At 45.7% G+C, this 14,807-nt stretch overlaps 1 protein-coding gene across 3 annotated transcripts in view; it reads right to left on the bottom strand.

The window, feature by feature from the left end:
• LOC136301309 (zinc finger MYM-type protein 4-like) overlaps positions 1 to 3,705 on the bottom strand; it is a 37,650-nt gene extending 33,945 nt beyond the window's left edge. For all 3 annotated transcript variants that reach the window (XM_066204246.1, XM_066204245.1, XM_066204244.1), the window contains exon 1: positions 3,624 to 3,705. In XM_066204246.1, coding sequence (XP_066060343.1) covers positions 3,624 to 3,665 — 42 coding nt within the window. In that variant the 5' untranslated portion in view covers positions 3,666 to 3,705. The remainder of the gene's footprint in view (positions 1 to 3,623) is intronic.
• Positions 3,706 to 14,807: the final 11,102 nt, after the last annotated feature.

Here is a 14,807-nt window from a genome sequence, read left to right on the forward strand (position 1 = left end):
AAAGCAAGTTACAGCCTCTTAAACTTTTTATTTCCCTTGGAATTTCTGAGGAGCACTTCTAGAGGAAAAGAGAACAGCACTACACAGGGAGAACACAGGCTAAAAGGATGGAGACTGCAAGCACCTCTAGTTCTGCTGACATATCTCAATGAAATACTCTCTGCTGCAGAAACCTTGTTTTGAAGAGTTTAGAGGATCCCAGAGAACAAGTGTTATGAGCATGAGTGGGGTCCAAGAGCTCTCAGGCCTTTACCACACTCATGGAGTGGATGATGGAAATCATTTGAACTGAGTCAGACATTGACAGAAAACCTTGAATTTCGTGAGAGAAAACTTTCTGTAAGACTTAGGGAAAAGCATTCTGGAAGGAATGATGGGGTACAAGAGTCATCAGTTGTAGAATCACAGGATGGTTTGTGTTGGAAGGGACCTTAAAGATCATCCAGTTCCAGCCCCTAATGAGAGAAGAGTTGAGATAACCACTTCAAGAACATTGTGAGTGATTTCAGAATTAAATTCCACAATCCTAAAGATGCAAAAGGCCTTGAATTGGGCAAAAAGAACTGACTTAACTTTCTGTATTTTACACAATGTGAAAAGTCTTAACCTAAACGTCTGGGATCCATTATGCTTCATTATGACATTTTTGGAAAGAGAATTCAAAGATTATGACGGTAAAACATCCTTTGAGAGGTGCACAAGCCTTCACAGAGAAACATTTTCACCATCTTTGTATCATTCTGGAATAATTCAGCAACAAAACTTCCTAAACGAGATGATCTCCTTCAATTTTTAATTACAGTCATGCAAAATTAAAAATCTTTTGCAAACACCTGTTTTATTGATGTGGACACCCAAGTGTTCACCTGTTCACACCACATGAATTTCCAACAGCCCAAGTGTCAAATTTCAGTACAACCCAAACTGTCTTGTCTAGTCCAAGGGGGTATAGACAACTGTTGTAAATAAAAGAACATTCTGGTCAAAATAATTAACTGTTCAAAACAATGCTATTATACACAAATTAAAGTTGAACTGCCATAAATACTTTTATAAGCTACCTAAAAAACATACTAGCAGATACCTTTCAAGTTGATATTGCTCTTATGCAGTAAATGTTTTCCTTAGCATACACAACAGTTTGATTTAGGGCAGAAATTACCCTACTGTAAAACAATTTAGCCTTAAAAACGTACCAAAACCTATCAAAAATCAAATTAGATAAACTTCTGTCAGTCTTAGACTGGCAAAAACTTTATTCTTTAGTTTGTTGCTCATTCATGGATTGAGTTAAAAGATGGTGACTGCTTATCCATGGGATTTGCAACACGCCAGTTTCAGTGTATGTGCTTCTGGAATAATTGCAGAGATTCTAATACTGAAAAGAACAATTCTGAAAACACCACCAACTGCTAAGCTCCTGTCTGAAGAAATCATTAAATTAGTCTTTATTTTCACCACACAAAGGAAAATAATTTTTATAAGGAATGCTTGTTATGCCTTAGGCGCAAGACTTGGAAGAATCCAAAATCATGACCTCCCGTAGAACGGGAACTGGGCCACTATGGGGAAGAGAACTGGGATATGCAGGTCTTCCATGACCTCGTTAATTAGTAGGAGCTCTCTGTGTGCTGGATTTACAGTTTGCTAATCTCACGCCTCACAGGCTCCATCAGCCTTTGGAGCAGCCCAGGATTCACTTCTCCCTACGTTCCTCAAGAACATCTTGGCACAAAACCGGCTTTGGGATGATGCCTCACAGGCAAGTTGAGTTCCCTCTTTCCTAAATTACTTGCTCAGAGCAACACAACTTTCCTGAATCATTCCTAAATTTCACTGAAGTCCTCTGCTTCAGCAGGAGCAGAGAACTTGGTTGATGCCAACAGCAAAGGAAGTTTTCCATAACTTACATGTGGAGCAATAACTGATGGAGACTTCCAGACTTGGCACCCAGGGAATAATTAGACAACAGAGAGAGAAAATATTTTTCCTGAGACCAATGAAGATGACATTGACCAGATGACATTTGTTATTCCTCAGTGGATAACGGACACGCTTGAGAAGAAAAAAGGCAACATTCTCTTTATCTGCAGGTGACAGCAAGTAACTGTACAGATAAATGGAGCATGTCAAGGCCATGAGCATGAAGAAACCAGAGACACCAGGGCAGACTGCACGACCTCTGAGTAACCTGCTCCAACACTTGACTGTCCTCACGGTTTAGAAGTGTTTCCTTATGTTCACCAACATTTCAATCACTTGCAATGAAGTTTAATTCAAGATTTCTCAAGTTACCGTCCTACATGCAGCCATTTCCCTTCACAACATTTCTTGCAGCTAGCCACTATTTGATTCCCCCAAAGACCTGCATGTTTATGAACTGTCTGTGAGCAATTCCACAAAATTCTGGGAGCCTGTAAATAAAGTGCTTGAAAGACACAGGTCTAAGAAATTCACAGATGATGTTCATTCCCTAACTGCACAGTAGTCAGACATCTACATAACTCACCCAGTGAGACCCTGGAAGGTCATGTTCTGTTTGGCAACAATTACTTTCAATGTTCATCCACAATTGGTTACACTAAAATTCAGCAGATAAACTTCTCTCCCATGCACCAAAGGAAAACTTAAGCCTCTGCTCTTGTCTTTCCCGAGGCTGGAGAATGGGAAAGCTTCTTCATCTCTGGGAAAAGGAAACTGGACAGCTCAGTCTTGTAGAGTCTATGGACTCTTCCACACAAGCACAAACATGATTTAAACCTCATTCCTGGCAAAAAGCCTTCAACTGAACACTACACGTGTGCAGGAAGGAGAACTGGACTCACGGCAAGATTGTTTTCAGCACTGCTTAAGACATTCACCCAGGGTTCCTTCTCAGCTACAAAGTATTGGCCACAAAGAACCTCCCAATGGTTTAAGAGACGAAGTGTTCTTCAAGTAAAGTTGAACTTGATCATCTTGGAGGTGTTGTCCAACCTTAATGATTCTATGATACCAAATAGATGAGAATGAACAGTGTGCTTACAAACCAAGAGGTGACAATGATGGCCCAAGCTGTGACAATGAAGGACCAAGAGCTGGGATGTTCATGGCTAAAGGTACTGGCACAAGGGTTACAGCCAAGTCCTGGAAGGGGCATGGCTAATGGAAGTCACACGAGGGTTACAGCCAACTCCTGGAAGGGGCATGGCTAATGGAAGTCACACGAGGGTTACAGCCAAGTCCTGGAAGGGGCATGGCTAATGGAAGTCACTCAACGACTACAGCCTGAGTACCCAAGAATTGGATGGTGCTGCCATCTTGACTCACTCTGGCCTGACATGGGCAACTGAAATTAAAGGAGCAGCAAGGACATCGTGCTTTAAACAAGGAGACGGATGGTGACGACAGCTCCTGGTTAGCTGCAAGTTTATTATTTAAGTGATGCCAAGACGCTCGTGGCGATGATGCTTGGACACTGCCCTGGGGGAGAGGAAGCTGAAGGGCCCCGAGGCCGGAGGGGCAGCGCTGCCGGCCTGGGGCCAGGCAGCTCGCGGGGCTCGGTGCCCTCGGGACCCTCGGCGGGGCCGCGCCTCGCCCGCCGCATCCCGCCCCCGCCCGCGCCCCCCGCGCCCCCCACTCACCCTGCCGCGGGGGCCGGGCCCCTCCTCCTTGGCCTCCGCCATGTTGCGCCCCCCCTCAGCTGTCCCAGCCCGGGGCGAGGGGCCGGGGGTCACTCCCTCTCAGCCTCCCCCGCGCTCCGGGGGGCGGCGGCTCCGGGGGGCTCCGCGGCGCGGCGGGCGGGGCTGAGGGGGGGGCCCGGCGGCTCCCGGAGGGCGGGGTGGGGGGGGGGGGGGTGAGGGGGGGGGGGGGGCTCGGACCCGCCAGGCCGCGGCCGCTGCTCCCGGAGCTGCCCCGACCAGCCCAGCGCGGGGCCGCTCCGCGCATGCGCCGCGCGCCTGCGCGCGCCCGCGCCTGCGCGGCGGGGGCTCGGCGGGGCCGCGGGGTCGGGGGTGGCCCCGGGGCGGGGGGGACGCGCCGGGATCCCGCGGCGGCAGCGGCCCGGGAGCTCCGCCGCCCTCACGGGGCTGCCGGCGGCCGCACGGCGGCGGGGGCGCTGACCTCGTGGCGCTGACCTCGTGGCGCGGCTGCCGGGGCCGTCGCGGTGGCGGCAGGTGGTCGGTGGTCTCCTGGCTGCTCCGGCGCCGCCGGGGTGGGGGCCCTGCCAGGCCACAGCGCTGCCCCTCGCCCAAGTGGCGCCCACCTCAACTGTTTTTTTCTGCCTCTTGTATTAATTCGTGAATTAATTCGTTTTGAAATGAGTGATTTTTTAAGCTGAATTTAACGTTTGTTGGTACTGTTGCAAAATGCGGGATATGTAAAAATTTTCTTAAGGATGTTCTGTGATGCGTGTGTGCTTTCAAGCCTCATCAACAAGAAGGGAGGTCTAATCCGTGGGACAAATAGCAGCTCACAAGCTCTAAGTGACGTTCAGGTGTTAAAATAAACAAGTTATTGTTGGTAAAGTTGCCTGATTAAGGCTGAGGCCTGGACATGGTTCACGATCTCGGACCTCGAGTGAGTTTAACAAAGCCTGGGGATCAGGATGTGCCGATGACGGTGGACATAGGAAAGGCACAATTGATGGGCCACAAAGACATCTGAGGAATGAACGAATAAACCCAACCTGGCAATTGTGCCGAATCCGCTCCAGCTAGGTGAAGGGTAATTCTGGCAGGGGGAGATCACAACCCATGGACCACTGACCCAAAAAACCACCAACCCAAAAGAAGAGAAACACTGAGCATGGTACTAATTAGCATGAGAGTCATTAACCAGTAAAAGATAAAACACTAATTAAAAGGGAACTATGTAACATGTAGCCAATGAACACTGATGGCTTGTTAAGAAAACCTTTGAAACCATGTCTGAGATACAGATTATGGAGGTTTTTTATTGTGAGCAATGTCGGGCATTGCCAGCACCCAGGAGTTGATAAAGACAATGTGTTCCTGTCTCTTTGATAATTAAATAATCTATCTGCTAATTAAAACTTGGTCTTAAAGGAAATCTCCACTTCCCAGTTTATCTTATTTGCACAATTATAGCCTGGTGCTGAGCTGCAGCTGCATTTCAGTGGTGACAGTAGTGATCCTTACGTAAATGCTGTCCTTCAGCTGGATTGAAATGCTGGATACAGAATATTGGGATTCATTTAGGAGATCCTGTCAGGTGTCTCTTAGAAATCGTGGCATTCCAAAGACAGAGAGATAATTAATGTTATAATTTAATAATTAATGCTTTTCACTTATGCAATAATCTTCATCCTCAAATCTAAATTAAAATAATCCTCACTCTGAATTCTAAAATAATTCTAGTTGATGAGTTGTTCTGTGAAATTTCTTAAAGAATTTGGGGGTTTCAATGGTAAAGGATGTTATATGTGAACTGTGAGCCTGATGTGAAATTTTATGGCAATTTTAAAAAATCATCTTTAGATAGCTGCAAATGAAAAGAATGAATATTTTAATTTTTTTTAATGGGGAAAGAATACAATAGCAACAAAAATTTTAATAAGGATTTACATTTAATTTTTTTAAGCATTAGAAATTCTAATACAGTCTCAGCATAGGGCTGCACATGTGAGGATTCCCCAGGTGTTGTGCATAAAACACACAGGTGGTGTGAACACACAGGCGTCCCAAAAGCATGTGGCTCACAGCACAGATGTGCTGTATGTGTGTGGACCAGCTGCAAATGCACAGATTTCTCAATGGGATTTTCAAGGAAGAAATAGAGTAATAAATTTAGTACATAATAAATATAATAAAGAATAAATATTTATTAGCAAAAATGCTAAGAAATTCAAGTATGAAGAAGACCTTAAAAGTTTGAGTTTGGTTTAGGAATTAAGATATTTAGGAAAATAAACTTGCTTTTTCGTTTTACTCTCTGGTTTCTGAGGCTTTGCAAGAGCAGCCTTTATGTTTTCAGGCTGAAGTTTAGAAGTTGTGGGTGACTAAACCTCTGTTTTCATGCCATCCCAGTGCCAAATGCTCAGCCACTCAGGATAACCTCAAATACCAAGAGAACTCCAGTGGCATCACTAGACTCCACAAAACTACTGTAACTTCTTGGGGCTACATTGTAAATTTCCATGGTATCCTATAAAATGAACTTGTTCAAGCATTTTAAAGGGAACAGACATTGTGTCATTGCATGCTTCTAAGTAAATCAGGGAGGGATGGAAATATCTGAACTGTCAACATCCAACAGAAAATGCTTTCGGACCACTGTACGAAGTATTCCGTGAGAAACAGATCCTGTCACTACAATAGGTCAGAGATCAGAATTGTGCTGTTGAAATCTCTGCCTGCTGCAGGTTTGCCAAGGCTGATGTTACCATGGAGAGACAAGGGGGTAACAGTGAGAGCCATCATTTAACAGAGATCGACCCTGATGTGGTCTGAGACATCTGAGCCTGTTCTCTATAGAGTGTTGGAACCAGAGCAGGACATTCTTCAGCTTGTTCTGACTCTTGAGTGTTGTTGGCCAGCTTTGGGAAGACCTGATTTTGGCCTTCCAGTGCCTGAAGGGGATAAAAGGAAAGATGGAGATAAACTGTTTCCAAGGGCCTGGAGTGACAGGACAAGGGGGAATGGCTCTCCACTGGTAGAGGGCAGGGTTAGATGGGATATCTGTAGGGAATGGTTCCTGTGTGCTCAAAGGAGGCCCTGGCACAGGGTGCCCAGAGAAGCTGTGGCTGCTCCTGGATCCCTGGAAGTGTCCAAGGTCAGGTTGGATGGGGCTTGGAACAACCTGGGATAGTGGAAGGTGTCCCTGCCTATGGCACGGTTTGGAATAAGATGATTTTTAAGGTCCTTTCCAACCCAAACCATTCCATGATTCTGTGATTGTACATGAACTGTCTGTGCACTAATGTGGCTAAAAAAGACACTGCAGAATACTTTGGTAATGTGGTGATGACTCCAGCAGAACAGACCAAGATAAATGCCTGGAAAAGGCAGGGAAAAGATAAGATTGTTCCACACTATTGTTTTTGAATTGCTTTTTAATTCACCCCTGGAGTGCCCATATTCCAATCTGCTGCACAATCCTGCGTGAGACTATTCCTCTTTAAACCAGTGACATTTAAAAAGGAAGCACGAAACCCCCTCCACATGCAGGCTGCAGTTCAGTGAACTGGATGAATGATCTTTGCACATCCCCACGGGCATGCACAGCTGAATATAGATCACCCAGAAAACCTGCCAGCTGTACGGAGTGGGGCTGGGCACTCCTGAAAACCTGCCAGCCCTGTGGGGTGGGGCTGGGCACTCCTGCCTCTGCTCCAGTGCAGGGTCTCTGCAGAGAATTCCAGCTGCAGGTGGAACAGCCCTGCCGTGTGTTTTGGGCCAAACACAAATTAATAACCACAAATAATCTTGTTTCCTTTCCAGTGAGCATCCAAATAGGACAGCTTTGGGAGATGAGTGGAGGAAAAAATGGCTGTTGCAGATGTTGTACCCATAAAGAATCATGAAATTGTTAATGTTGAAAAAGACCTCTAAGATCACCTAATCCAACCATCAACACAGCACCGCCACCACATTCACCACTAAACCATGTGGTGATTTGGGCACTTCTTTGTTCTTGTTGTTGTCATGAACTGAGATGGGATGTGCAGATGAGCAGCCAGAGGTCTTTTCTGTCCCAGAGGTGGGCAAAACTGTGGACACCTCTTAATTTTAGGTGCTCTCGTCCAGCAGACTCTTCCAAGGCAGGGCTGTAATACTGTAAGAAAATACAGGGAATATTTCAGTGGAAAAACAATTGCAGTGGTGTTTCCTCTTGAGCCCTGACCACACAGGGGAGACCCGGGGGCAGTGAGGATGTGGGTTTGTGTCCCAGCTCAGGGGCTGCCCTGGCTTTGTCCCTCCACGTGCTGGGCGGGATTTGCGTTTCCCTGGCCCTGGTGATGTCAGGAGCTGCCAGGACAAAGGGAAACAGGAGGCTTGGAAACAAGGATCAAGGAGAGAGAAAAGCCAAGTTTTAAAAAGCGAACGCTTAGTCATAGAGACACAGACGCAGGAGGGCTGGCAGGGGCCTATTTCCATCCTGAAACTCCCCCTCATTCCCAGACTTGCTCTGGCTGTGTTTGCTGTTGAGATAACATCCCCTTCCCCCACCACCCACAGATAACTGAAGGAGCAGCCGTTGAAAAAGGAAAAAAAAAAAAAAAAAAAAAGGCAGTTGCCTTGCTCTGCCTGCAGGAGAAATGTCAGGAAGTGTCTGGTGGTGGGTGGGATGAAAGGAGGAAGCTGAACTCTAAAGAGAATATTCTAGCTCTGCTCGTGCAAACAAATGCCCCTCTGTATTCTGCTTGATAAGAACATCCAGGAGAAGGTCCTCCTGCGTGCAGGAGCGTGGAGTAACTTACACACCTCTGAGTGATTTATTTGTACACGATGCATTACCCACAGCACTCCATGAACTGGAGGGAAAAGGATGGAAACAGCTCGGGAAAAGCGCAAGCATCATCAATAATTAATAGTGCCCTTTTCGTAATAGGGATGATCCAATATTAATTATGAAGTTAATTTCTGTTTGGATGGTTTGTGCATGTGTACGAAATTTGGACCAGGATTTAAGTTCAGTGCAATCATGCTTTTATTCTAATTACAATAATTATAAATCTATTTTGCATCCTCTTTTTAAGTCTCAATAACACAGGCTTTTGTTTCCAAACATGCCAGACAGCAGTTTTTGCACACCAAATATGGCAGCTCTCAGCTCCCCAAAGTGAATCTAGTTATAAATACAAAAGAAATTGTTTTGATTCATTGTCAGTGTGCAAATGTGAAAATAAGCCCAGAACATAGGTCAAGATAAGTACTCTGGATTTCTAAAGTCACAGAGTCAACAGGGAGGAAAGAACTTAATTGCACACATCATGAAATATTTAAACAGACAGTGACCAACGTGCAGATGTGCGATGCAGACTTTTATAGCTAATTCTGTGTTATAAACAGCTGATGCTGCTCTGCGTCAGGGACTCTGTCTCTTTCTTACCCTGGAGCCTTAAAAATCATCAGTGCACCATTTTGAAGCTTTTTTTTTTTTTTTTTTTTTTTTACCAGGTGATCTGTTGGGAAAAATTCTTCAGCAGAAGCACAAAATCCAGATGGAGAACTGAGTTCCTTATTTAACTGTAGACCACCAGCTCGATGCCCTCTTGGGACATGGGGGCATCTCATCCACAGCAGACTGGTGGGTGGAGGTTGCTATAAGAGCAAGCAGAAAATTTCTCTTTGTTGCGCTTGGTTTTCTTATACAGTCATTATCTATTTTCCAGCTATGTTCATGCCCTTCTTGTGCTACCAAGACAGACTAATTAGAAAGTTTTTCTAATGGAAATCCAGTTTATAGTAACAGAAGTTTTGCAGCAGGTTCAGGGCAGATTCTTTTGTTGAAGCAGAAGGAAATGTGAGTTTCCTCTTCACTTTTGGGTCTTTCCTTTTGTTTTTCTATCTGCTCTTGTCTCCCTGCAGAATATCCAGACTCCCACCCCAAGTAAACCTCCTCCCCGTGACATCCCCATGGTCCTTTGGCAGTGGGAGAGTTCATGTTGGCACCAAGCTCACCCTGTGAGCCCCCGAGTAAAACAGGGTGAGATCAGTAAAACCTGCACGAGACATTTCAGACTGCTTGCAGGCTCTGCTAGTCATCGTGTTACCATGATGTGCAGATCTTAGTATTTGCCACAATAAGATGCCAAAACTCATTTTCAAAAAGGAAACTCTTAGACTTTTGCAAAATCTGATTGTGCTCAAGGTCTGGGATAGGTGTCAGGTTGTCAGAGCAGTAATCCCCTGGGAAGGCTCTTCAAGAGCCTGATGCTACAGCAGGATTAATTTAATCTTTGTCTTCAGAGAGTCATTGAAGAATGATATGAATAACCTCTGGAGTTCTTTGGCCATTTGTGCTGTTTGGAGACCTCTCGAATCCTTATTGGAAAGTACTGCCCACTCAGAAATTCTGGTTGCTGTTTTTTAGTATCATCCTGAAATCATGCTGCGACTACATCACTTTTTCCAAATGCAGAATAAAACTGTTTAATTTAATATTTCCACCATTTTTGTGTTATGCAAAAAAAAAAAAAAAAAAAAAAAAAAGTTTTGATTTCCTGTTCCTTCTTTTGTGTTTGTTTTTTGGAAATAGCAGTGGATTAAAATATCTATATACAGAGAAGATATTGCCAGTCTTTAGATTTTTGAGAAAGTCACGGTGGCCTGATGAAATACAGCATTGTGAGTCTACTCCCTTCTGCCTCGCTGACATTCCATGCATAGCCAAACATTAACCAGAGCTCAGCTCAGAATTGCTGGGACTTTGCAGAGTTGATGAATCTGTGAGAGGGAAGAACGGGATTCTCTGTAACAGTTACATTCCCGTTCTTGCCAGATATTTATTGTCACAGAATCCCACACTGGTTTGGATTTGAAGGGACCTTAAAGCCCATGCAATTCCACTCCCTGCCATGGGCAGGGACACCTTCCACTATCCCAGGGTGCTCCAAGCCCAGTCCAACCGGGTTTTGGACACTTCCAGGGATCCAGGGGCAGCCCCAGCTTCTCTGGGCACCCTGTGCCCACCCTCACAAGGGAGATTTTCTTCCATATATCAAGCCTAAATTTTCCCTCTTCAATGGGAAGCCATTCCTGCTTGTCCTGTCACTCCAGTTTCTGATGCAGAGTCCTTCTCCAGCTTTCCTGGAGGCCCCTGCAGATCCTGGAAGGTGCTGTGGGGTCTCCAAACAACCTTTTCTTCTCCAGCTGAACAGCCACAACTCTCCCAGGCCGTCTCCATAGGGAAGTTGCTGGAGTCCCTTTATCAAATTTACGCCCCTCTCCTGGGTTTGCTCCAACAGTTCCACGTTCCCCTTATGCTGAGGGCACCAGAACTGGATGCAGTATTCCCGGGGAGTCTGAGAGAATTCCCTCCCTCAGCCTGCTTGCCTGGCTCTTTTGGAGGCAGCCCAGGGCCCAGCTGGCTTTCTGGGCTGCATCTAAGGGACCGTGACCAGCAGGTGACAAAATGTGACAGAGTTTTATATTCTCTTAATTGAAGAAATACAAAATTAAATTCATTATTGTAGCAAACCATAGAAAATTAAATTCTCTTAATAGATGACATGGATGCTGTTAACTATAGGGCAGTGGGATAAATTCTAGTTATGTCTATCTCATTTCTCTCCAGGCTCAAGGACATATCTGGATTGACAGCTTTGTCACACAACTGTGCTGAGTGCTCCTGCAAGGCAGTGAGCACCCTTAACTCCAATTAACATCACTGGGAATGGAGGGCTCTTGGAGCCTCTTGGAAGACAGTCTTGGTATTCTCAACTGTCCAAGGATCACTCTGCCCACTAGCAGAGCAGCTACTGTGGAGAGAGGGGACACAGGCAGCAAGAGGAGGGAAAGACCAATTTATCCAGATTGTGTGATCTTGTCAGGTCACAGAACTTCCCAACCTCAGAGCTCTCCATTTTTAAGCCTATAGGCATATCTGTCATGGTATAGAGGAAGAGTCTCTTGGAGAGCAGATTTAATCTGTGTTCAAGGAGAGGTGAAAAGAACACTGGAGGAGAGGAGAACCCTCATCACTGAGTGCCAAGGAAAGTTGCTGTGAGCTGAAGAGCCACTGAAGCAGCTCTTTGCCATTCCTGCCATCCTGTCTGAGCTTCAGGTACCGGGTCATGCTGTTGGCATTTTGCTTCCTCCTTTATTCTGTCAAAGGTCACGCTTCTCCATGACACTTTGGTGAGCCCCAGAATGACGAAATGTTCTGCAGGAATCCCTATTCTTCCAGGCAGGTTTATCCCAGTGCACCACAGACTTGGTTTAGGAGAGCCTGCAGCAGGGCAAGGACTCTACCCTGCACCTTCTGGGTGCCTCCCTGCTCTGCTCTTCCTTCCCATTCCTCCCTTTGCTTCCTGATTCTTAAAATTCCTGAGTACCTCTAGTTCTGGGACATACTGGAATTTGTGATTCAGCCCTTAAACTGTTTTCTTCTTGGTCAGAGTAGTCCAGGGAGTGCAGACATGGCATCTCCTCCCAACGTTTAATTGCTTTTTCAGTGGGAAGGGATGTTAGTGGGATTCGTGTTTGTTTGTACTTGGGACACTTACAGAACCTCATGGGGTAATTATTCCTAATTAGCAGCTTGGACACACGCTGCTCCTTCCTCCTACAATCTGCAATTAATAATACAGACATAATTCAGATTTCTCCTTGCCAGTCTTGTGTTTATGTTTATAACAGGAGGAAACAGTTTAGGGGAAAAAAATTTATCTGAATCAATCACCTGCTGAGATCTACACAGGGATTACCTGAGGATTATCCTGTGCTCGTGGCAGCTGAGACATTCAGAACTTTAGGCACCTCCGTGTCAGCCTGATTCCCTCTCTCATGTTCCTCTAAGGTCCATCCTCATTAGTCACGGACTGCTTCTTACCACGGCTTAATTCAATTTTTAGATCACTTGTACAGTATGAAAAATCCTCAGAAGTACTATCACTAGTGTTATTTTTAAATAGATTAATGTTTTGAGGATGAGAAAGATCTGGAGTTCTTCCTTTTCTGCTTCTCTCAATGGCCCCTATTAAACTGAACTAATGTATGTGTGCACTGAACATCCCAATAAACAGATCATTGTGAAGGATGGAGAAATATTTCAACTCTTACCCCAGGTGTCATAGAGAATTTCCAGTCTCAGATATATTTGTTTACAGTGGAACATACCAGGGACAACAACCCAAGCTTTCTTCCTCAGTGTCTGTTTTTATATGAAACCAGGCAGCTGCCCAGCACGAACACTTACAAAACAGGTGGTTGTTAACAGAAGTTGTTTTTACTTCAAGTCCTGCTCAGGCATCAGTTTTTCTTTGATTTGAAGACCAGGATAAACACTCATATTGCCGTGGCAAAACATGGACTCTTACCCTGGCCTCTACTAGATACGGAGAAATTCAAAGTCACTTTGTGGACTTCAGATAAATTCTACAGATTTTCGTTGAATAGATTTTTCGAAGAGTCATAGAATCACAGAATATCTCGAGTTGGAAGGGATCCAGATGGGATCATCGAGTCCAACTCCTGGTCCTGCCCAGACACCCCAACAATCCCACCCTGTGCATTGTCCAAATGCTCCTGGAGCTCTGGCAGCTTTGGGGCTCAGACCATTCCCTGGGGAGCCTGGGCAGTGCCCCAGCAGCCTCTGGGGAATAATATCCAACCTAACATCCCCCTGCCACAACTCCAGCCCTTCCCTTGGGTCTGTCCCTGGACACACAGAGCAGAGATCTGAGCTGCCCCTCCCACTTCTGTTCTGATTTTTGTCGTGCAGATTTTTGCAGAATTAGGAGAAGAATTATACTCTTTGTTTCTTCTGCGGAATGATAAAAATTAGTAGCTCCCGAAAATACAGTTCACTTAAACTTAAGACACAACAAAGGCAAACTCAACCCTTTCCCACTCAGTGTTATTTGTTTCCTGAAGAGACAGAACCAGCTGTGACAGGGAGGCGATGCCAGTTGTTTGTGTGTGGTAAGAGCCAGTCCCAAATTTGTTCTTGCAGTGATTTAACCTCTGAGACACCTCGTGGTGGAAACACTCACTGCCGGCAGCAGGGCCACGGCCAGAATCCATTTTAAAACAACCTGGAATTTCCATCCTGGAGCACTTGGAAGTAGCTGAAGTCCCACAGCCAATAGAACACTGATTTGGGGTCAGGATCAATCTGTGCCTCCTTTTTATTTAAAAAATATAAAGCCACAGGGACATTTCTTTTGTTGCTCTCATACGAGGAAAGGCTGGGAGAACTGGGATTGTTCAGCTGGGAGAAAAGAAGACTTTGGGGTGGCCTAATTCTTTCCAGTACCTGATGGAGCTGACAGGAAAGATGGAGAGAGACAATTTACAAGGACAAAGGGGAATGGCTTCTTCCCACTGCCAGAGGGCAGGGCTGAATTGATATCGGGAAGAAATTGTTCCTTGTGACGGTGGGGAGGCCCTGGCACAGGGTGCCCAGAGAAGCTGTGGCTGCCCCTGGATTCCTGGAAGTGTCCAAGGCCAGGTTGGACATTGGGGCTTGGAGCTACTTGGGATACTGGAAGGTGTCCCTGCCCACCGCAGGGGGTGGAACAGGGTGGGCTTTAAGGTGCCTTCCAACCCAAACTTCTCTGTGATTCCATGATTCAATGAAGAATGAAACTGGCCTTTAACTTCCCCAAGGTATCAGAAATGTTTATGAGACGGGTGGTGTTTTATCACCGCACTGCCACTGTTCCAGGTCTGTGCAGTTAACGTGGGACTTTCCCTTGGGTTTCTTACGGGGTTTGATTTTGTTTCGTTCAGACCTGAAACTGAATGTGAAACATTCCGGGGAGCTTGAGAGGGGGACGGACTGAAACACCGCTGAAGGGAAGGTATGAAAACATCATGCTGGTGTAATGTTGTGTCTCCGGCATGGCACTGCTGAAACCAAGGACACTAAAAGGATGGAATGTGCTTTTGGCCTGTTTTCTGTAATGGAACGTGGAATGTCGGGACTGTAACCACTACGCTCTTGGTACCGCTGCTTTATTTCGGATCTCAGAATGCACCGTGTACTTTTTGTTCGCATCAAGCCGTGTCCTGCTTTCCTAGGGCGTCTGGAAAGAAACTGCGGATCGCAGTTCCCAGATCAGGGTTCTTTTTTGGTGCTTCCCTGCCCAACTTTTCATACAAAACAGACTGAACGTGACTCCCCATGATGGCGCTGGGGTT

The sequence above is a fragment of the Chamaea fasciata genome, unplaced genomic scaffold (assembly GCF_029207755.1).
Source record: "Chamaea fasciata isolate MVZ Bird 193981 ecotype frontalis unplaced genomic scaffold, bChaFas1.0.hap1 SCAF_26, whole genome shotgun sequence".
Lineage (NCBI taxonomy): Eukaryota > Metazoa > Chordata > Aves > Passeriformes > Sylviidae > Chamaea > Chamaea fasciata.